This window comes from Portunus trituberculatus, chromosome 13, assembly GCF_017591435.1.
Source record: "Portunus trituberculatus isolate SZX2019 chromosome 13, ASM1759143v1, whole genome shotgun sequence".
NCBI classification, from domain to species: domain Eukaryota; kingdom Metazoa; phylum Arthropoda; class Malacostraca; order Decapoda; family Portunidae; genus Portunus; species Portunus trituberculatus.
In genome coordinates, this window is record NC_059267.1 from 7,559,281 (window position 1) to 7,579,653 (window position 20,373).

Below are 20,373 nucleotides of genomic sequence, written 5' to 3' on the forward strand. Positions count from 1 at the left end.
ACCCCTAGTTGCCCTCACAATGTCAAGACGATATTCCATCTCCCTCCATACGCGCTGCAGCATATCAACGTCAACTGTTTGGACAACTTCAACAATGCGTCTACGAAGTGTGGCAAGATCATGAACAGGATTCTGGTAGACACGATCCTTGACGTACCCCCAAAGGAAAAAAATCCAAGGGGGTAAGATCAGGAGAGCGAGGTGGCCATCCGATTGGTCCGTCACGGCCAATCCATCTTCCTGGGAAATGTGCATCCAAAAGTGTCCTAACATCATCAGACCAATGAGCAGGTCCTCCGTCCTGCTGAAACAGTATGGCTGGCTGGATCTTGCCACACTTCGTAGACGCATTGTTGAAGTTGTCCAAACAGTTGACGTTGATATGCTGCAGCGCGTATGGAGGGAGATGACATTGTGAGGGCAACTAGGGGTGCACATGTGGAATGTAGTGCATGAAGCGCTGTGAATGTAAACTTGAATAGATGTAGAACATTTCACAAAAAAACACAATACTTAATGTCAAATGGTTTCTGAGCAATAAATACTTGTAATGGTACTGGAACTTTATGGACACCCTGTATGTGTTGGTACGTGTGTACGTATGCATACATTTGTGAATCTGTACAAGTTTTTACGTAGTGTCTGTGTCTAGGTATGCTGGTTTAAGTGTAATGTACTAATGTTTGTATGTCTACGTGTGTGTGTGTGTGTGTGTGTGTGTGTGTGTGTGTGTGTGTGTGTGTGTGTGTGTGTGTGTGTGTTTGTGGATCGTTTCTTACTTAGATAAGCATTCCTATTCCCTCTTGGGCGAAATAAACTTATCATTATTTTTACTATTATTATTATTATTATTATTATTATTATTATTATTATTATTATTATTATTATTACTATTATAATCATTATTATGATTATCATCATTACTATTATTATTAATATCATTATTATTATCATTATTATTATTAATATATTATTATTATTATTATTATTATTATTATTATTATTATTATTATTATTGTTACTACTACTACTATTATTATCATTAACCCTGATCTTGACAGAATACTTGCACACAAAACTATAACTTCTGCATTTATAAAAGAAAAAAATCTTCTATTCTAAAGGCACCGTTTTCATTTTTGTGTTGATTTTCAAAAAGACATTTAAAGTTCAGCGTAGAGTGAACAGTACAATTTCTTTCATGCTTTACTGTGAAAAATTCTATGTCGGTTGTTCCATACTGCTTGGTACTTTTCCCAGTTATTTTCCATGCAAGCGAAACCTGGAGGGAGTAGTGGGCGAGGAGGACCCTTTTCCTGTGCTGTCCTGTCTCTCTTCCCTGTAGCTAGTTAGAAGAAGTTACCAGTCTTGAAAGGACCGAAAGGTCTGTTGCTGTTTGGTCTTCCTTTGTATTCGTTCATATTCTTATTATCACTGCTGCTAATACTACCACGACTACCATTACTACTACTACTACTACTACTACTACTACTACTATCGCTTTAGACAAAATTAGATTATTTCCTCCCACTAACCTGATTTCCTCAAATACAAACGAATATAATTGATTAACCTTTTCACCTACGAACTTTACCTGTGTGTGTGTGTGTGTGTGTGTGTGTGTGTGTGTGTGTGTGTGTGTGTGTGTGTGTGTGTGTGTGAGTAGGCCTAAGGTTGAAGGGGGCCAAAGCTTCTTATCTGCCTACCAACACTCTCTCTCTCTCTCTCTCTCTCTCTCTCTCTCTCTCTCTCTCTCTCTCTCTCTCTCTCTCTCTCCTTCTTGAAGGCAGAAGGGAGAAGAGGCCGCCGTGGTACAGTGGAACCATGCGTGCTTTGGGGTCCGAGGGGTCTCCAAGCACACGGGTTCGAATCCTGTCCACGGTCCGAGTGTAGGTTGGGCTTCCTCACTCGGGGTAACGGTTTCCTAGCGGGTGGGCTTTGAGATTAGAGGTACCCCCAAAAAGTATCCCCTTTAGCCCTGAAATTCCCGTGAAAAAGCCTACATGGTGTAAAAAAAAAGACCTACCATCAACATTGGAGCTACCAGGCTAGAGGCCAGCTTTCTGTGGCGGGTGCCAGAAGTGTGGGCACAGGGCGTGGCACTGTGACAACAGGGTGAGGTGTGGATTCTGCTTTGGCGACCATGACGCCAAACTCTCTCAACAGAGAGAAGATTTTCCCCATATGTTCCAACTGTCAGCTAGAGCACAACGCCTGGAGCCCCAGATGACACTTGAGACCTTGGTGCCCATCCCCAGAGAACGGAATAACACCTGCCTCGCGCTCCACCGCTGCCCATCTCCCCATCCCTCACCAGTACTGCCTTTCCACCGTTCTCCACAGGGAGACTCGTTCCTGGTCACATCAACCACACGTACCCCAGACTTCACAGCTGGACACAAGACACTCCACGCCATCACCTTATCATGCTTCTCTGATATATATATATATATATATATATATATATATATATATATATATATATATATATATATATATATATATATATATATATATATATATATATATATATATATATTGGCAGTACTTCCTCTTACATAAAATAGGCACAGTGACAAGCCGGCCTACAGGAAATATAAAAGTCCTTTTTGTGAATAAGTCATCAATTAATCTCTCTCTCTCTCTCTCTCTCTCTCTCTCTCTCTCTCTCTCTCTCTCTCTCTCTCTCTCTCTCTCTCTCTCTCTCTCAAACACACACACACACACACACACACACATCACCTCCCACCCATTCTCGCGCCATCCCACGCTCCCTCCCTCCCTCCCTCTCTCTCTGCCATTCGCCACAATCCCTCTCTAATCCTCCGCTATATGATTGGATGCAAATACGATGGTGACGCGCCAATCAATCTCGAATCATCGTGGAAATAAAACCAGCTTCCGTATTTCATTATTCCACACCGGGGCCAAGGCTGTGTTAGTCCCGGTCTCTGTAGTTGCGTGGTAAATAGTCTCATGTGGAGAATTATATGTAAGGAATTTTGAGCGAGAGAGGAAAGTCTGCTGTGATCCAATATTGCTTTGTTTTTATGAAAATTAAGGATGTGATTTACTGTGTGAGAATATTACCAGAATACATAATGTTATTCCCCTTTGAGAGATCAGTATGCGGAATTATCATCTGCTTGAATGTTATATCTATTTACCTATCTGTTTGACTCTCCATCTCTCAAACTGTATATACCTGTTCATTTACACATCTATTTGTATATCTATCTATTCATTTATCTATGCATCCATTATGTGTACCTGTCTATCTCACACTCATTTCCATGTCTCGAAAATAAAGGCATCTGGTCAGAGAGACGGTGGCGTAGTGGATAATGTGGTGAGCGTGTGACCGGGCAGGTGTCTATGCCCACGCGTAGGTTCGAATCTTACCAAATACGCCCTTCAAGCTATGCCATTTGTCGAGTGGTTTAAAGTTATCTACATGTCACCATGATACCCAGGTTCTAGGTGGTTACACCAAAGATGCGCTTGGGTGGTGATATGAGCCCTGATATGGGTATTACTATATACATATATAAATAAAACTGCCTGCGCCACTAATGGGCGGAAGCTGAACAGCGCTTCCAATACTCAAGTTACACTATAGGCCAGGACATAAAAAAAAATAAATAAGTATAAGTAAATAAATAATATATATATATATATATATATATATATATATATATATATATATATATATATATATATATATATATATATATATATATATATATATATATATATATATATATATATATATATATATATATATATATATATATATATATATATATATATATATATATATACACACACACATTTGTAATGACTCGCGTGCAGGTAGTAGTGTTGCCAGATTTTGGACCTAAGAGTGGGTTGGGGGATGTTAGGTGTGGATTAAGGGCAGAGAGGGCGGGCAGGACAGGCGGGAGGTGAGATGAAGAAGTGAGGGGAAGCAGAAGGGAGGATTGGTGAGTATTGAAATGAAGAAGTGAGTTGAAGGAAAGAGAAATGATGGAGGTGAATAGGAGTGTCAGTGAGGAAGCAAAAGAAGAGAGAGGAGCGAGAAGAGGTACAGGTGTGTGTGGAGAAAGTGTTGCAGTAAGAGGGGAGGAAAGATGGAGAAAATGTAGGAGATATTTTTTCGAATATTTACTCTTTCATTTTTTTTATATATATCGTTTTCTTTTGATCTGCAGCCTGTCCTTCTTTCCTTTCTCTGGAATCACTCGCAACGTGACTGCCTTTACTGTATGTGCAGGGGCATAGCTATAGGCAGTGCAGCCAATACAGTCACACTGTATTGGGAGGCGGTGGCGTAGTGGATAAGGTGGTGAGCGTGGGATCGGGCAGACGTTCACGCGTAGGTTCGAATCCCACCACGTACACGTACAGCCTTAAAACACTTTGCCATTTGTCGAGTGGTTTAAAGTTACCTAAATGTCACCATGATACCCAGGCTCTAGGTGGTTACACCCAAGAGGTTGTGATGGGCCCTAATATGGGTACCACTATAAATAAAATTGCCTGCGCCACTAATGGGCGGAAGCTGAACAGCGCTTCCCATACACTCTTCAAGTGTGCCTACAGGCGCTATAGGCCTTACCGTAAAAAAAAAAAAAAAAAAAAAAAAAAACACTGGGGCCCGTCATAGCTTCGGGCCCTTCCCGGCACCGCTGGGCCCATTGTGATGTCAGGGAGAGGTGTTATGGCTTCATTTCCCCTTGCAGAGCCACGGTGGCATTAAGCAACAGCGCCCCCGCGGGAACAAGCTGCCCCTGTTGTTAATTTACAGAGTAAGTGTCATGTAGGGTCATTCATTTACTCATTCATCTGTGTCATGGTTTCACCACTTCGGTTGCAGAAACTCAATGAAAGTCAATGAGTTTGTTACAAAACTATCAGTATATTTCATTGTTTATGGAGAAAACATGATTTACATTGACACAACTAGCATAAAGATGATGAAAACTATAAAAACCTTACCTTGCTGCAAGGTAAGATTTTAGTGGATAAAAGTCACTGCATGCTTATTTGAAATCCTCTCTTTTGCACTGTTAATGACAACGTGTGTGTGTTCAGTTAAAGACTCTTGTCCTGTGTGAGTCGAGGTTATTTAAGTGTACATTAAAGGGCCCGTCCAAAGATCTTGCACTGTAGCCCGTGGACAATATGTTCCGCCACTGCATACGTGCCTTCCAAAACACATCAGAAAGTCTTCATAATCATCTGCGCTAGAACAAGCCAATCTCGGTTCTGATCCACATATTGTAAGAAAATAACGAAAATCCAGAAGTAAAAGGAGGAACAACAATCATGATACTTATAAAAACAGAATGGATAAATATTTGGGGTCAAGTTCGCCACTGGTGTACTGTCGACTCTCATACTAAACCGTTTTATTGGTGTTTGGCACATCTTTCTTAGATTACTAACCACTCTAAGACATTTTTTGGTACACAATCATTTTCAAATACTACATTGCCTTGAAGTTACAAAAAATTACAAAGCATACTCTTTTCTTGTCCCTTTCTTTCTTGTACGTGCTTGTAAAAATTCCATACTTTGTGTCTAATGTTGTGCATGGTTGCAATGAATGTTTACCCATGAAATATTTCTTTACTCGTGCGGCGCTGGTTGTAAATTAACAGCAGACCACTATTTTCACTTTCTGCTATGCTACGTTATTTTTTTTTTATCTTTTCCTGACAGCCTTAGCTTAATGTATGCTGATTCCTCTAATACATGTTAAACAGTGCACTCTTTACCTACTTACAAAAAAGCACGCCAGGTTGTTGTTTGTGTTCTTCCTCTGTGTTCTAGTTCCTCCTTCATACCCTGCAGCCTCTCCATTTCTTTCATCTTCCCTCCATCCCTCTCTTTCCCCTCTTATCCTCCTTCAGACTATCCAATTCTCTCTTCTTCCCTATATCCCCTCTATTTTTTTCGTTATTTTTTCAGTTCCTCTACTTCCTCCGTTCTCCTCGTCCTCCTCCAATTTATCTAGCTTCTCCCATCCAAAACAGCATTTCAGTTTTTCTCCGTCCTAGTCTCTCCATTGCGCCTCTCCCTCTGCGCCCCTCCCAGCCTCCCTCCTGCTATCCCCGTCTCCACGCCACAGAGCTAGTGTTGTCGTTACATCAACAAAAAAACTGCTATCTTATTTTTCATGCGTCTAATAACGTCTTTTTATATCGATCGCCCTCCATTTTGCTCGAGTCTTTTTTTCTTATCTTCGTCTTCTTGCTTCTCCATTTTTCTATTTCCTCAAATGTCTTCTTATATCGACCTCCCTCCATTTCTCCCTATAGTCTTTTTTTTTTGTCTTTTTCTTCATTTATCTTCATTCTCCATTTTATATTTCTTTTCTATTCGATAATCTTTTCTCTCCAGCTCCTTCCCTCCTCTTCTCTTCATTCACGTTTTTTTCTTCGTTTTCCTCCATCTATTGGCCTATCCTCTAATACTCTCTTTCCATTTCCTCTCTTCATCTCCCCTATCAATATTTCTTTTTTCTATAAATGTTCATCAATTTGTGTATTTATCTTTTCACTTTCCTCCTTTTCACTTTCCTTCTCCTATTTCCTTTTCTTTTTTTAGTTTCCCTCGTCTTCTTTCATAACTTTCATTCTCCCGTGACTTATATTTCCATCTCGCCATCTTCCTACTAATTGTTCTTTCCTCTCTCTCTTCTTCTCCTTTGCCAGTTTTCCTCTTCCCTTGTGGAGAGTAAACATATTCCATTGCAAAAACAAGGTCTATTTTCCTCACCGCTTGAAAAAAAAACCCTCCCACTTTTTAACTTGTGCCTTTTTCTCTCTTTTTTTCCTTCCTTTACTCATTGTGTCCCGTCGCTAGAGTCCATTATTTGCTACATACTGTTAAACTTCTCCTCCTCCTCCTCCTCCTCCTCCTCCTCCTCCTCCTCCTCCTCCTTCTCCTCATCCGCTTCTTCTTCCTATACTCTTTCTACAACAATAACAGCAACAACTTTGAGCCAGCACTCAAGTGGGCCTTTTTTTTTATCTTATCTTTTTTTTTTTGCCCTTGGCTGGCCCTCTTCCCTACATAAAAAAAACAAACTAATATTAATACTAATACTGTGCCTCGTCCTCCTCCTACCACTACCAACCAATCTTACTACTACTGTTACTATTATTACTACGGCTGCTCCTCTTCCGCTTTATCTTATAACAATGATAATAACTACTGCTACTACTATTTACTCTACTCCTCTTACTCCTCTCCCTCCTACTCCTCATCTCTCTCTCTCTCTCTCTCTCTCTCTCTCTCTCTCTCTCTCTCTCTCTCTCTCTCTCTCTCTCTCTCGCCCTTAACACCACAACACCACCACACAGGAATTATTGTCAGAGGAAGTGAAAAGTGAAGGCAATTATCTCCGAAACTTCTGAAGGAAATTACCTTCTAAAATTTCTGAAACCAATTCTATCTCCTGATTTTCTGCAGGTAGTAATCTCCCGAATTTATGAGATTCATTATCTCCCGAATCTCTGGCCTTTTGAAAATAGCCTCTTTCATCATGCAGAGTCAGTCTCTCTCTCTCTCTCTCTCTCTCTCTCTCTCTCTCTCTCTCTCTCTCCACACACACACACACACACACACATTTACACCGCGTAGCGTAGTGGTTAGCACGCTCGACTCACACTCGAGAGGGTCCGGGTTCGAATCCCGGAGGCGGCGAGGCAAATGGGCAAGCCTCTTAATGTGTGGCCCCTGTTCACCTAGCAGTAAATAGGTACGGGATGTTGCTCGAGGGGTTGTGACCTCGCTTTCTCGGTGTGTGGAGTGTGTTGTGGTCTCAGTCCTACCCGAAGATCGGTCTATGAGCTCGCTCCGTAATGGGGTGACCAGTAGGTAACCGAGGTGAATTACACACACACACACACACACACACACACACACACACACACGAGTCCCGGAGGCGGCGAGGCAAATGGGCAAGCCTCTAAATGTATGGCCTCTGTTCACCTAGCAGTAAATAGGTACGGGATGTAACTCGAGGGGTTGTGGCCTCGCTTTCCCGGTGTGTGAAGTGTGTTGTGGTCTCAGTCCTACCCGAAGATCGGTCTATGAGCTCTGAGCTCGCTCCGTAAAGGGAAAGACTGGCTGGATGACCAGCAGACTACCGAGGTGAATTACACACACACACACACACACACACACACCAGGGCTGCAATACACCACACTCCCCACTGTCCATCTCCCGGAGCACCCCCAAGGGAGAGACAATGACAAGTTATAGCTTCTCTCCCTCTCCTTCGCTTCTAAATAAGACTCTTTGCTGCTACTACGCAAGCCCATGAAACAATGTAGCTGCGTGTTCTCTCTCTCTCTCTCTCTCTCTCTCTCTCTCTCTCTCTCTCTCTCTCTCTTTTATTTATACCATGTGGGCTTTTCACGGGAATTTCAGGGCTAAAGGGAATACCTTTTTGGGGTACCTCCTATCCCAAAGCCCACCCGCTAGGAAACAGTTGCCCCGAGTGAGGAAGCCCAACCTGCATTCGGACCGTGGACAGGATTCGAACCCGTGCGTTTGAAGAACCCTCGGATCCCAAATACCGCATGGTTCCACTGTATCACGGCGGCCCCTCTCTCTCTCTCTCTCTCTCTCTCTCTCTCTTAGTGTTAAACGGTCACTGTTCTACTCCATAGCCTAGTGTAAAATGAAAGTTTGAAGTGTTGATGAATGGGAATGAGTATTCGGAGCTTTCTTCTTTATGTACTTTATGAACAGTGCGTATATACGTACTGAATGTTCAGAGGTAGTACGCAGCAGAGAACTACGCAACGCGAAGCTGGAACACTCACCCTCACTCTATCAACACCCGTGGCGTTATCATGCGACGCAGCTTCGATATCTGTGTTTGGCCAGCACTTCAGACTGTGTTGACGCTATGAATTGTCTCTTGAGAACACGAAATATCCTGCGGTTTGGCTGACACGCCCAAATATGCAGACTCAAGTCGATGATAAATGTACGAAGCGGGACACGATGATAAATGTACGATGCGGGACACGGTGATACATACACGATCCGTTCCATGATTCTTCGCAGATGGAACAGAGGAGAAGGTTATCTGTGGCTAAGTACAGAACAAGGATGAGAGATTATAAAGGTACTTCATCAAACACTCTTTTCTCCACTATGAGTCGCGCCATATACCCGTGATGTCTCATTTGTAAACAGACACCTCATTCGAGATCCTGCCGAGTTGTCCTTCGAGACACTTAGCACACACGACATTTCATGCTATTAACAAGTGAACAGCTGGTCTTCCAAGCCTTGTGATATTGTCAGTTGAATTAATGTAATCATATAGGGCCAATTTTTTTTTATATTTTCTATCTTTCAGATTGAAGAAAAGAGATAGGCAGACGTATTGATTATTCTTGTTTAAAGGTTCTTTAATTAAAACAAAAAATAATAATAATAATAGGCATATACCCGACCCATCAAGCCACTCACTTAACCACATCCACCCACCCACCACTACACACTACCTGTATAGAGTCTTATAGACACACACACACACACACACACACACACACCATAGTCATCATCATCATCATCATCATCATCGTTCACATACAAACACACTCTGAATAATAATAGTAGTAGTAGTAGTAGTAGTAGTAGTAGTAGTAGTAGTAGTAGTAGTAGTAGTAGTAGTAGTAGTAGTAGCAGCAGTAGTAGTAGTAGTAGTAGTAGTAGTAGTAGTAGTAGTAGTAGTAGTAGTAGTAGTAGTAATAATAATAATAATAATAATAATAATAATAATAATAATAATAATAATAATAATAATAGTAATAATAATAATAATAATAATAATAATAATAATAATAATAATGATAGTAAATCAATAATAATGATGATGATAATAATAATAATAATAACATTAATAATGCTGATACAACAACGAAAAATACATCAACAACAGCAACAACTACTACTAATATTACTACTACTTCTACTATACTCCACAACACAACCTCCACATTCACACAAAACCACACCAATATACAGTACAGTACCTTTGGCTCCGAGACCTGTTCAGCCCCGCCTAGTCTCACTAAGAGTAAGATCCCAACGAGTCACCGGCTACTTCTCAATCCTGCCCCTGAGGGACTGCGTTCCAGAGTGCAATACGTAATTGTCAAGTAACCGTCCTTATGTCCGTAAATCCACCAAACAGGAGAAAGGGTAAAACAACGGGATGTACACCTACCCATCCATCCCCACCCCCTGATTGGAAGTAAAATTTGATTATCAAATCAATCCCATTCATCTTTATAGAGTAATTCCTGAATATCACATGTCTCTGTGACCTCTCTTTTCCTCTCCTTCTCTCATCTCTTTAAAGCTTCATATCTTCAATGAGTAATGTCTACAGTGTCTATAAAAGGATCGTAAAAAGATCTCCATTGCGATGTACAGGCAACATCTGGTAGGGCAGCCGTTTTGACTGTTATCACACGTTTTTGGTTGGTGACTCTTGTTACACAGACTTCTTCCTAACTAAGTCCCGTACAGCGGGAGGGTGAAAGGTGAAAGGGGGAGGTTGGCTTGCCACAGATCGGGCCCACTGCTGGTCCCCTTCATTCGTTCTTGCTACTACAACAATTTATCATTTCATCACTGAAAAATACTTGGGAAATACATGTAAATCCCTGGAAATTGAGGGAATTATGAGAGAGAGAGAGAGAGAGAGAGGAGGGAGGGCCGTCTGTGTTTGGGTGTGAGGACGTCTTGGCGGGGCTGTGAACGGGGACAAACCATCACCTTATTTAACTAATTTTTGTGGGTTAGGTATCTATTGACGAGGTTAATTCTGGCTTTCCTTCACTCTCTAAATCTGGACACACATGGTAGTTCGGCTGAGTCGTGGTGTGCAGCGCGGCAGGGAACAGGGAGGATGTGTGGCTGGTGCCGTTATATTTACAGAACGGAAACTATTTTGAAAATCGAAAAAAGAAAGAAGGCGCCTAGACTGGAACGCACTATATTTTCTGATGTGGAAAAATAGTAAACTTACACACAGAATATAACAACTTTACCGTGTCCATTAATAACAGAGTAGCAGCCATGGAAGTGTCTGTACGTTTCCCCAACAGCGCCACAAAACACTATAATATCGAGATGGAAAAACACAGCCATACAAAATTATAATACATTTTCTGATTAAAAAAATTTGCACTTTTCAGCGAGATAAAGAAATCTTGAATGACTTGTCGCATAAAGAAGATAATATTTTTTGTTTCGGTGCCGTTATTACGTTAAATTGGAAAATACAAATAGTTATATTAGACATTGGATATTATTACTTGGATCATGTTTTTCATATCTTTAAATCTTATAACATTCAACAAAACAATCCTAAACGTGCTAATTAAAAATAAGCTATAATTCATAACGTGACTTTGATGTTATTTTTTCGATAAAACAAAGACACAATAAGGTTCGATCTTTTTAAGCCTAAACACCTGTTTTACTTTACCATTAATAAATCACATACCAAAACAATGACAACTCCATTAATAAACCAGAAATTATTTTACACTGGCGCCGAGATGGTTTTCTTTTTACACATCTGCTGCGTGAATCCTCCTCCTCTTTCCTCCCCATCACACTCGACCTCTCCCTTCCACCTCCACCTACTCCACCTCCTCCTTCATCCAGAGTTCTGCAAACAAACACCTAGAAACACATGGAAAACCAGATATATTACACTAAATGTGGCAGATCTGTAAAGGAGCGGGAAGTGGCAGGGCGAAGGTGGCTGGTGGCTGATGGACCCCGGCGGGTGGCCGGTGGGGCGAGGGTGGCGGGTGGCTATAAGCTGAGCTGGGCAGGTCGGGGCACCAAAGATGTACCTATTGGTGTGTTATGTTATGGTGTTGTGTGGTGATGTGTGGTAGTGGTTGTGGTGGTGCTGTCAATGATTTGTGTGGGCCTGTGTTATGGTGTGTGGTGTGGTGGTGTTTGGTGGTACTGTAGTGGTGCTGTGGTGGTGTCTGGTAGTTTTGGTGGTGTGGGTGGTGGTGTGCTCAATAGGCTTATGTAATTTGTACAGACCTGTGCTGTAATGGTGTCTGGTGTGTTGTGGTTGTGTCTGGTGGTAATGTGGTGCATGATGGTACTGTTGTGGTGTCTTATTTGTGTGGCTGTGGTGGTGGGCGTGTGGTGGCAGTGTTAAAAGTTACTCTCTCACAAAGTCAAGTAGCCTGCGTGTGTGTGTGTGTGTGTGTGTGTGTGTGTGTGTGTGAGCGACCAATCACAAACCTGTATGTATAATAACTGGTGTTTAGCCCTCAACTCTCATTCCATCCTTCCATTTTTCCATCTCTTTTCTCCTACTGTGTTTTTAATATATATATATATATATATATATATATATATATATATATATATATATATATATATATATATATATATATATATATATATATATATATATATATATATATATATATATATATATATATATATATATATATATATATATATATATATATATATATATATATATATATATATATATATATATATATATATATATATATATATATATATATATATATATATATATATATATATATATATATATATATATATATATACACACACACACACACACACATATATCGTACTGGGGCACACACACACACACACACACACACACGCAGTGTCTTTCTCTGTGCCTCTGTATAGAGGGAGCAGCGTTGCTGCGGCAGGTAATTTTCCAGTGTAGAAATATTATTAATTTCGTTTTATTGATTGAAGTAAGAAGCATCTGCAGGAGCTGACTGAGGCCTTGAAAGGATACTTTCACCATGGAGAGGTTACTGTAGCACAGAAACGGACAGAAACGGAATCAGTTTCTCTGCAACACTGATTCCGTTGACGGTAGTGATGCCTTCAAAGATTATTTAGTTGAGGTGCAGGCGAATGACAGAATGAGAATAGAAGCTGAGTCATTGCAGCCATGCAGGAGCCTTTTACAGTACTGCATGTTGTCACTGTCACCATTGTTGCTATGCTCAGAATTATAATGTTATTATATTAGATAATATGTTTGTGTTGGTGTGTTTGTGTGTCGTGTTTGTGTGTCGTGTTTGTGTTGCGTTTGTGTTGTGTTTGTATTGTGTGTGATGAAAGATAATCCTTTCTCCCCATAAAGGTCCTCTTCCGTGCCTTGTATTATGTTGTGTTGCGTTGTGTTGTGTTGTGTTGTGTTGTGTTGTGTTGTGTTGTGTTGTGTTGTGTTGTGTTGTGTTGTGTTGTGTTGTGTTGTGTTGTGTTGTGTTGTGTTGTGTTTGTGTTGTGTTGTGTTTACACGATGCATCCCGAGATGATAAATCCACGACGATAAATACACGTTGATAAATACACGATGCGAGATACGTTGATAAATACAAGATGCGGGACGCGTTGATAGATACACGATATTATCATCGTGTATGTTTCATCGTACATGATAGATACGATGATAAATACACGATTCAGTCCCGAAAGGGATTCACTTTTATAGCGAATAGAAAATGATCGACTTGCGATGAAACATGAGTTGGTTTGACGCGCGTCGTGGAATGAGTTTGCCAGCGAGACCAAGTGTGAACCTTTCACAGAGCGCGCCTCGCTGTGTTTCTTGCCCACCAGTGCGTCTGTGTCTGTGTCAGTGAGGCAAAGATTCACTGAGGCAGTGACCTTACTTGCCTGCTGTGCCTTCTTCACGCGGGTTAGTATGAGAGAAAACTTGAACAATGCTGTATGTGACTGTCAAATGTGATCCAGGTATCAACTTCTTGGTCTGGAAGGGAGGAACCGCCTGGAACCACCACCTGTACCTTTCCCTGCACCAATCTCTATAGCAACAAACACTTTTCATCAGTGTGTTTTGAAGCAGCTATTTTAATGCCTTTTATTATGATATTGTACAAGATTTCACACTAAGAATAGCAAATACTTCTTTCTTTTTAAGCCATTTTATTTATTTATCTTTTTCTTTTCTGCAGCAAACATCACAAAGCGTCTCCTACAACGTCTGCATTCATTGTTTGTTTTGCTTCTTCACACCTGGTGCTTCCTACAATACTTCACTCTGTGTGACCACACTTTGGGATGAATTCTCAAAAAAAAAAAAAAAAAAAATCTGCAGTAAATGTATAAGAAATTGTCTCGTAACCGAACTTTGGTCTCTTCGCTTCTCCAAAAGCTAACCAGAACTTACATAACAATTCTGTTTCCCAATTTTTTTTTTCATTTAGTAATAAGAAAATATATGAAAAATAAGCAAGAAATGAAGAATACGAAGAGGAGGGAAAAAAAAAGCAACAACAACAACGACGACGATGACATGACACAAGTTTCCGGTCAAAATATACGGATGAATAAAAACCCGCCTAAAAGCGCTAGAACATTCTGAGATGCCCTCCCTGATCGGTGTTCAGCTCACAAACAATTAGCCGTCATTGCTGCGCCACTCCTCCGCTCCCACCCCCGCTCACAATATCGTGTTACGGGTGCCGCGGGTCATCGTCACGGCGTGGAATGTTGCCACGGCGTGGAGGACGTGGCTGGCATTCTCGAAGGCGAGGCACAACGATAAGCAACAAGTCTCTCTCTCTCTCTCTCTCTCTCTCTCCTCTCTCTCTCTCTCTCTCTCTCTCTCTCTCTCTCTCTCTCTCTCTCTCTCTCTCTCTCTCTCTCTCTCTCTCTCTCTCTCTCTCTCTCTCTCCACTTTACACTTTTTAATCACCATGTATTCATTCGTTATTTCTCTGTATCCTTCTCCAAAAACTGCAGCATTTCTTCTTTCGCCAATTTCTCAGTCTTTCTCTTCTCCTCGTTCTCATTTCCTTTTTCACAGTCTGTTTTCTTTCTTTTTTTTTTCTTTTTTTTTCGTTCTATTTCAGCATCGTTCTGCTGCAGTCTTCACCATCCGATACTAAATAGAGTTAGTTCTTAAAAATGTAAAGGACCTAAAGATCTGCTACCGTTTGGTTATCAATTTGTAATCATAAAATATAACATTCCTCTATGATTTCTTTATCGTGTTTACATCTTCCTCTTCTACTACCACTGCACCCATTCCTCTTCTTCCTCCTCCTCCTCCTCCTCCTCCTCCTCCTCCTCCTCCTCCTCCTCCTCCTTCTCTCCCTCCTCCTCCATTTTTTTCGTAATCTTCTTACTTTTCTACCACCATCTCTCCCTCCTATCCACCCCCTCCTCTTCTTGCTCTTTCACCTTCCTTTCCTCCTCCTATTTCACTTGCAATAGCAAACCACAGATCCACAGAGACACGGTCCATTCCATCTGTCCTCGAGCACGCCCACGCCTCCCGCACCGGCCTGCGCCTCACACCCACACACTTGTCCAGACTGATAAGTGTGGCTTATGCTCTATATTGCCGTAGGTCTTCTCCGTCCATCCTCATTCTGAATAGGCTTTTCAGAGTGGTGTTTACAAAAAAGTACGCGATGCTACAGAAGGATAGAGAGAGAGAGAGAGAGAGAGAGAGAGAGAGAGAGAGAGAGAGAGAGAGAGAGAGAGAGAGAGAGAGAGGAATGCAGTGCAGTTTGCGTTAGATCTGTTCTTCAGGTATTACGAATTCCACCAACCTTCCTCCTTACCTGTCTACCCACTGTCTATCTATCCATTCATCTACCTGTCTATTTGCTTACCTGCCTATCTATCCATCCACCTACCTGTCTGTTTAATAAGTACCTAACTACCTATTAACCTACACACGAGTACCTTTCTACCTTGCTTCTCTGATTTTATTAGGTACCTCAGGATGCTTTTTGGTAACCACATATTAATGATTCTTACAACGTCCTTAATCCTTCTCATCACCCCTCTTCTTAATTCCCCATCCTTCCTTCCACTCTCTTTTATCCCATCCCCTCCTCTCTCCTTCTCTCACCCTCTTCCCTCCCATCCCTCACCCTCTCTCCTTTCTCTCCCCTTTTCTTACCATCTCTCACCTTCATCCTCTCTTCACTCTCCTTCCTTCACCATTACCAACTCCAGATTTTTCCCAAGTGTGTGAGAGAGAGAGAGAGAGAGAGAGAGAGAGAGAGAGAGAGAGAGAGAGAGAGAGAGAGAGAGAGAGAGAGAGAGAGAGAGAGAGAGAGAGAGAGAGAGAGAGAGAGAGAGAGAGAGAGAGAGAGAGAGAGAGAGAGAGAGAGAGAGAGATGGGGGGTCAGGCCAATGGTAACGAAAGAGACAGAAAAGGCTCACCAAAGGTACAGTAAATACTGGTTCCCAAAGAGTAAAGTCATAGAACTATCTAAAATTATAAAAAGTGTCTTGAAACCTCCCACCGTCACAAAGACAGTAGTGGCAGGACAGCCTAAGCCTACCTAATTCCAACCAGGCCTCGGTGATCACCTTGAGCTGATTGGTAGCGTGTCGGGGCGGCACGGTTGCTCCGAGTGCCCATGTCGGGATTCACTTCCTGGCGACGGCCTCCCAGCAGTCAGTGTCTCTGCCTCCACGGTGCAACACAGCTGAGGGTGGTGGCATCACTGGTCTGGCATCATAAGCATCTTGTCCTTTCCAGTGCTTAGCCGCGGAGGAAAGGGAAAATAATACACGGTCTTAGTTTGTACACTTGAACGTGTGTGGGCTGTAATCACTGTCCTCAAAATGAGATGCGTGACAACAACCCCCTTCATGCCACCATGCCTTCATGCCATCCTTCCTTCCTCCCCTCCACGATGTGCCGCCAGTGGTTGCAGGCACTGTGGCAACGTGCCTGCTGTTATGGTGGCGAGTTGGAACGCTGCTTGGACTCATGTCTTTCTATTGTTGCCAGACGTCACTGGACCTGTGAGCAAGGGGGCGGAGGAGAGCTAAGTAGACCAACAAATCTTTCTGCTAACGCTCTGTCACGGCTCACGTGGGTGAAGAGGGAGCCTGACTCTCCATCATGCATGTGACATGCTTCTCTATCGTTTATCACCAATCAGCGGACATTTCAGCTTTTCCTAGTACTACGGAAAAACCGGTGAACAAATAAACCTTGATGCAAATGGAGGCACCTGCATTCATATTAATGCGCTGTGTCTCTTCTTTATTAGCGCCACGGCGAAGGAAGCGCCGTACTAAAGACCATTTTCATGACTGATGACTAGGAATTGCAAAAACATGTAACTATGCAGATACTTCCCCTTCTGGTTCATCCTTCCTCTCTTATTCTTACTGTCATTTTTTGCAGACTCTTCATCCCTTCATACAGATCGTTCCAGCCCCTTACCCCTTAGCGTGCCATACAAACACTAATTGCCTTGCCTCCCTGCCCTTCCATTCCCTTGGGTCCTTTTTTCATCCACTTCTCTTCCCTTTCACATCACACTTCCGTCTTTCTCCTTTGTCAAAGTCATAATGACGAAAACATGCAGTTATCTATATACTCATTTGCACTTACCATTCAAGTACACATGAGCTTAGTCATGATACTCGTATATATAACCGGGCATTCAATATAAGCAATTTCGAAATATGGGAATTCACTCATATGTGACTAACCTAAATGTGCCAAGTATTCATTTCATACGATAAAAATTCGCTATTACGCGAGTGCTTAAGGCTTTTTTCGTTGTGATGAATCCTTAATGAGGTCAACAGGGCACTGTGCGAGTATTCCATGCATTCTCCACCTCATTCTTGCATTCATTCGTTACGAGAGGATCTACTCACTCTTCGTGTTGAAACAACTATATTGTGTTCATTTGGTTTGCCTATACTCTATGACATATTTTCATCTTACATTTTACAGTTTATCTGTACTAATTTGCTTTATTCTTGCTTTAGTGCTTCATCATTATGAAACGGTGCCATAATCAATAGTTCGAGGATTCGAAAACGGATCGTGAACTACCTATAATTCCCGCCCGCCCTCCCTCCCTCCTTCCATCCATCCTCCTCTCCCTCCCCGATCCCCTATCCCTTCAATCCCCACCTCTCTCTCTCTCTCTCTCTCTCTCTCTCTCTCTCTGATCAGCCACCCGGCCCCACTTGTAGTGCCGCGCAATAACTTGAGCTACTAATCGCTTCATATGAACAAGACTGCACACACACACACAGCAGCCTTAATGACTACCTTCATATCAACGGGAATAAGAGCTGAAAAAAATATAGAATACATCTGAAAAAAAGTAAAAATTAATGAACTACATGAGGGAAAGGCACATCGGAATTACCTCTTGTCGATGCTCTCCAGCCACTCTCGAGCCGTCATGTCGCTGGCAGGTCCTCGTGAAGTCATGTCAGGTCATTGGTTCACTCAAGGTCAAGTCAGGAATGTCGTGGTGACCTTGCACTACTGTCCTCCCGGCACACCTGACCTTACACGGTCACGAATATAACTTGTGGCATTGTTTCTGTGTTTTTTCATTTGGTCCACCGTCCAAGTCACTGTTTTGTTTTGCTTCCGTGTCCCAAAATATCCAACGTCACCATTTAGACTTTTTTTTTCTTTCGCCACGTGTTTCTTTACTTTGCTTTGGTCACTCTATGGCTCCCCAGAAATGGCAGGTGACCTAAAGCCATCGTCACTACCTTCGTCCTTCGGCAGCCTCCACCTCACTATCCTTCCCGCACCTCATCTCACGCACCGGCACCGTCTGTACCCCGAGCGTGTTCCTCTACAGGTGTTTCCAGGCTGACTCTTACCCCACGTGAGACTCAACGCGCACTGAAAGGCACACGGTTTTTGATTCTCGGCATGAGGGTTGTGGTAGTGGTGGTGGCTAAGGCCTGTGTCCTTACTCTATCTTTCCTCTCGTTTTATATGTTTCACTGTTGTTCCCGACACGGTCAGAGGGAAGAGTGCAAGTAGGAAGTTACGTGAAGAAGGGAAAAAATACTTGTTGTCCACAGAGAGATTTTATGTACACGTCTATAGTGCTTTGTGTCTAAACTGTCATCATGAGAGGGTTGTGGTGGTGGTGGTGGAGGAGGAAGAGAAAAAGGAAGAGGCGCCACGAGTGAGCCAGCGACAAGGGCAGTGTGGTGAGAGCAGCCCACACCACCGTCCTCACCCACACGACTCACACACCGTCACTGCTGCTCGTGCTTCGCCTCCTCCTCCTCCTCCTCCTACTTCTACTCCTGCTCCTCCTCCTCCTGCTCCCGGCTGGCCACGCCCCCTACACTCCCCCATCACGGCGCACGCTACCTGTGGAACAACTCTACTCCACTCACTCAGATTACCTTCCTGTCTCCATAAAAACGACATGCTCTCATCGCCATGCGAAATTATTCAACCATTTGCCTCAAGCCTCATCTTCCTGCTCGTCTTGCTAACTCGTTACCTTATTTCGTTACTCGAGAGCCGCACGTTCTTCCCATCAAAGTTCTAAAAAGTTATGTATCTGGCAGGTGGAATTATCGAACCATTTTCCTAATCCCTCGTTTCCCTGTTCACCTGGCTGTCTCGTTGCCTGGATTTCGTAACCTTAGAAGCGCCATCCGACTCACATCAAAATATAGTCTTAAATCCGGCGAATGACTGTCGTACAGCTTCCTCATCTGTCGTATTCCTGCTCACCTGGCAAGGGTCCGGATACTTGGATGTTAATCAAAGGATGTCGTGGGGCGGACGGGAAGACCCACAGCCTCCGGACACGTTCATACACTTATACACACACACATACACACACACACACACATAGCCAGTCCCAAGCAAGCGTAGCAAGAAAGACCCCTTACCTTACCTTACCTTAACAAAAAGAAAAACAGATTAATGACCACATATTGTTGACCCAATAAACACACTTCCAAAACTTCACACAAATCGCTCTTCTCAAAGTGTCATCCTTGTGAAGGCGTATATCACTTGCACTTTTATCCTGAGCGAAGTTGAAAGTTATTACTATGTATCATATTCAAGGTTGTGTGATTACAGAAACATAAGACTTCACGTTTCTGGGATTCTCAGCAACAATATATTGTCTTGGAATTCCTGACAGGCGTAATACAAAACCTAACTAAGCGTAGCTGGCTTCAGATATCGACAAGCGAGCCTTTTCCGCGTAACATGACATCTCATTAGGCTCGAGGCACACCTGACCATCTCACCTGGTGCTAATAGGGTTACGTCAATTACCTGATGCTTCACCTTCCTACTTGTACTATGATTCATAATACAAAAACATGAAAAACAAAAAAAAAGTAAGTTTTGAGTCGTCTCCGCCAGTTTTCTCACTACCCTAACTGCTAGCTCTGTACAGGAGCCTTATATCCATGTATGAAGTATGCTTTTACCTGTAATGGGGGGAGAAGGGGTCCACTTTTTTACAGTGCACATGCGTAATCAAAAGCTTTTCGTTTTACCA

The 20,373-nt window shown here is 42.4% G+C and overlaps 1 protein-coding gene across 2 annotated transcripts in view; it reads right to left on the reverse strand.

Moving 5' to 3' along the window:
* LOC123503082 (rap guanine nucleotide exchange factor 4-like) overlaps window positions 1–19,067 on the reverse strand; it is a 261,095-nt gene extending 242,028 nt beyond the window's left edge. Inside the window, exon 1 of one of the 2 annotated variants that reach the window (XM_045252492.1) lies at window positions 18,238–19,067. In XM_045252492.1, coding sequence (XP_045108427.1) covers window positions 18,238–18,302 — 65 coding nt within the window. In that variant the 5' untranslated portion in view covers window positions 18,303–19,067. The remainder of the gene's footprint in view (window positions 1–18,237) is intronic. The other variant, XM_045252491.1, reaches the window with a different exon arrangement.
* Window positions 19,068–20,373: the final 1,306 nt, after the last annotated feature.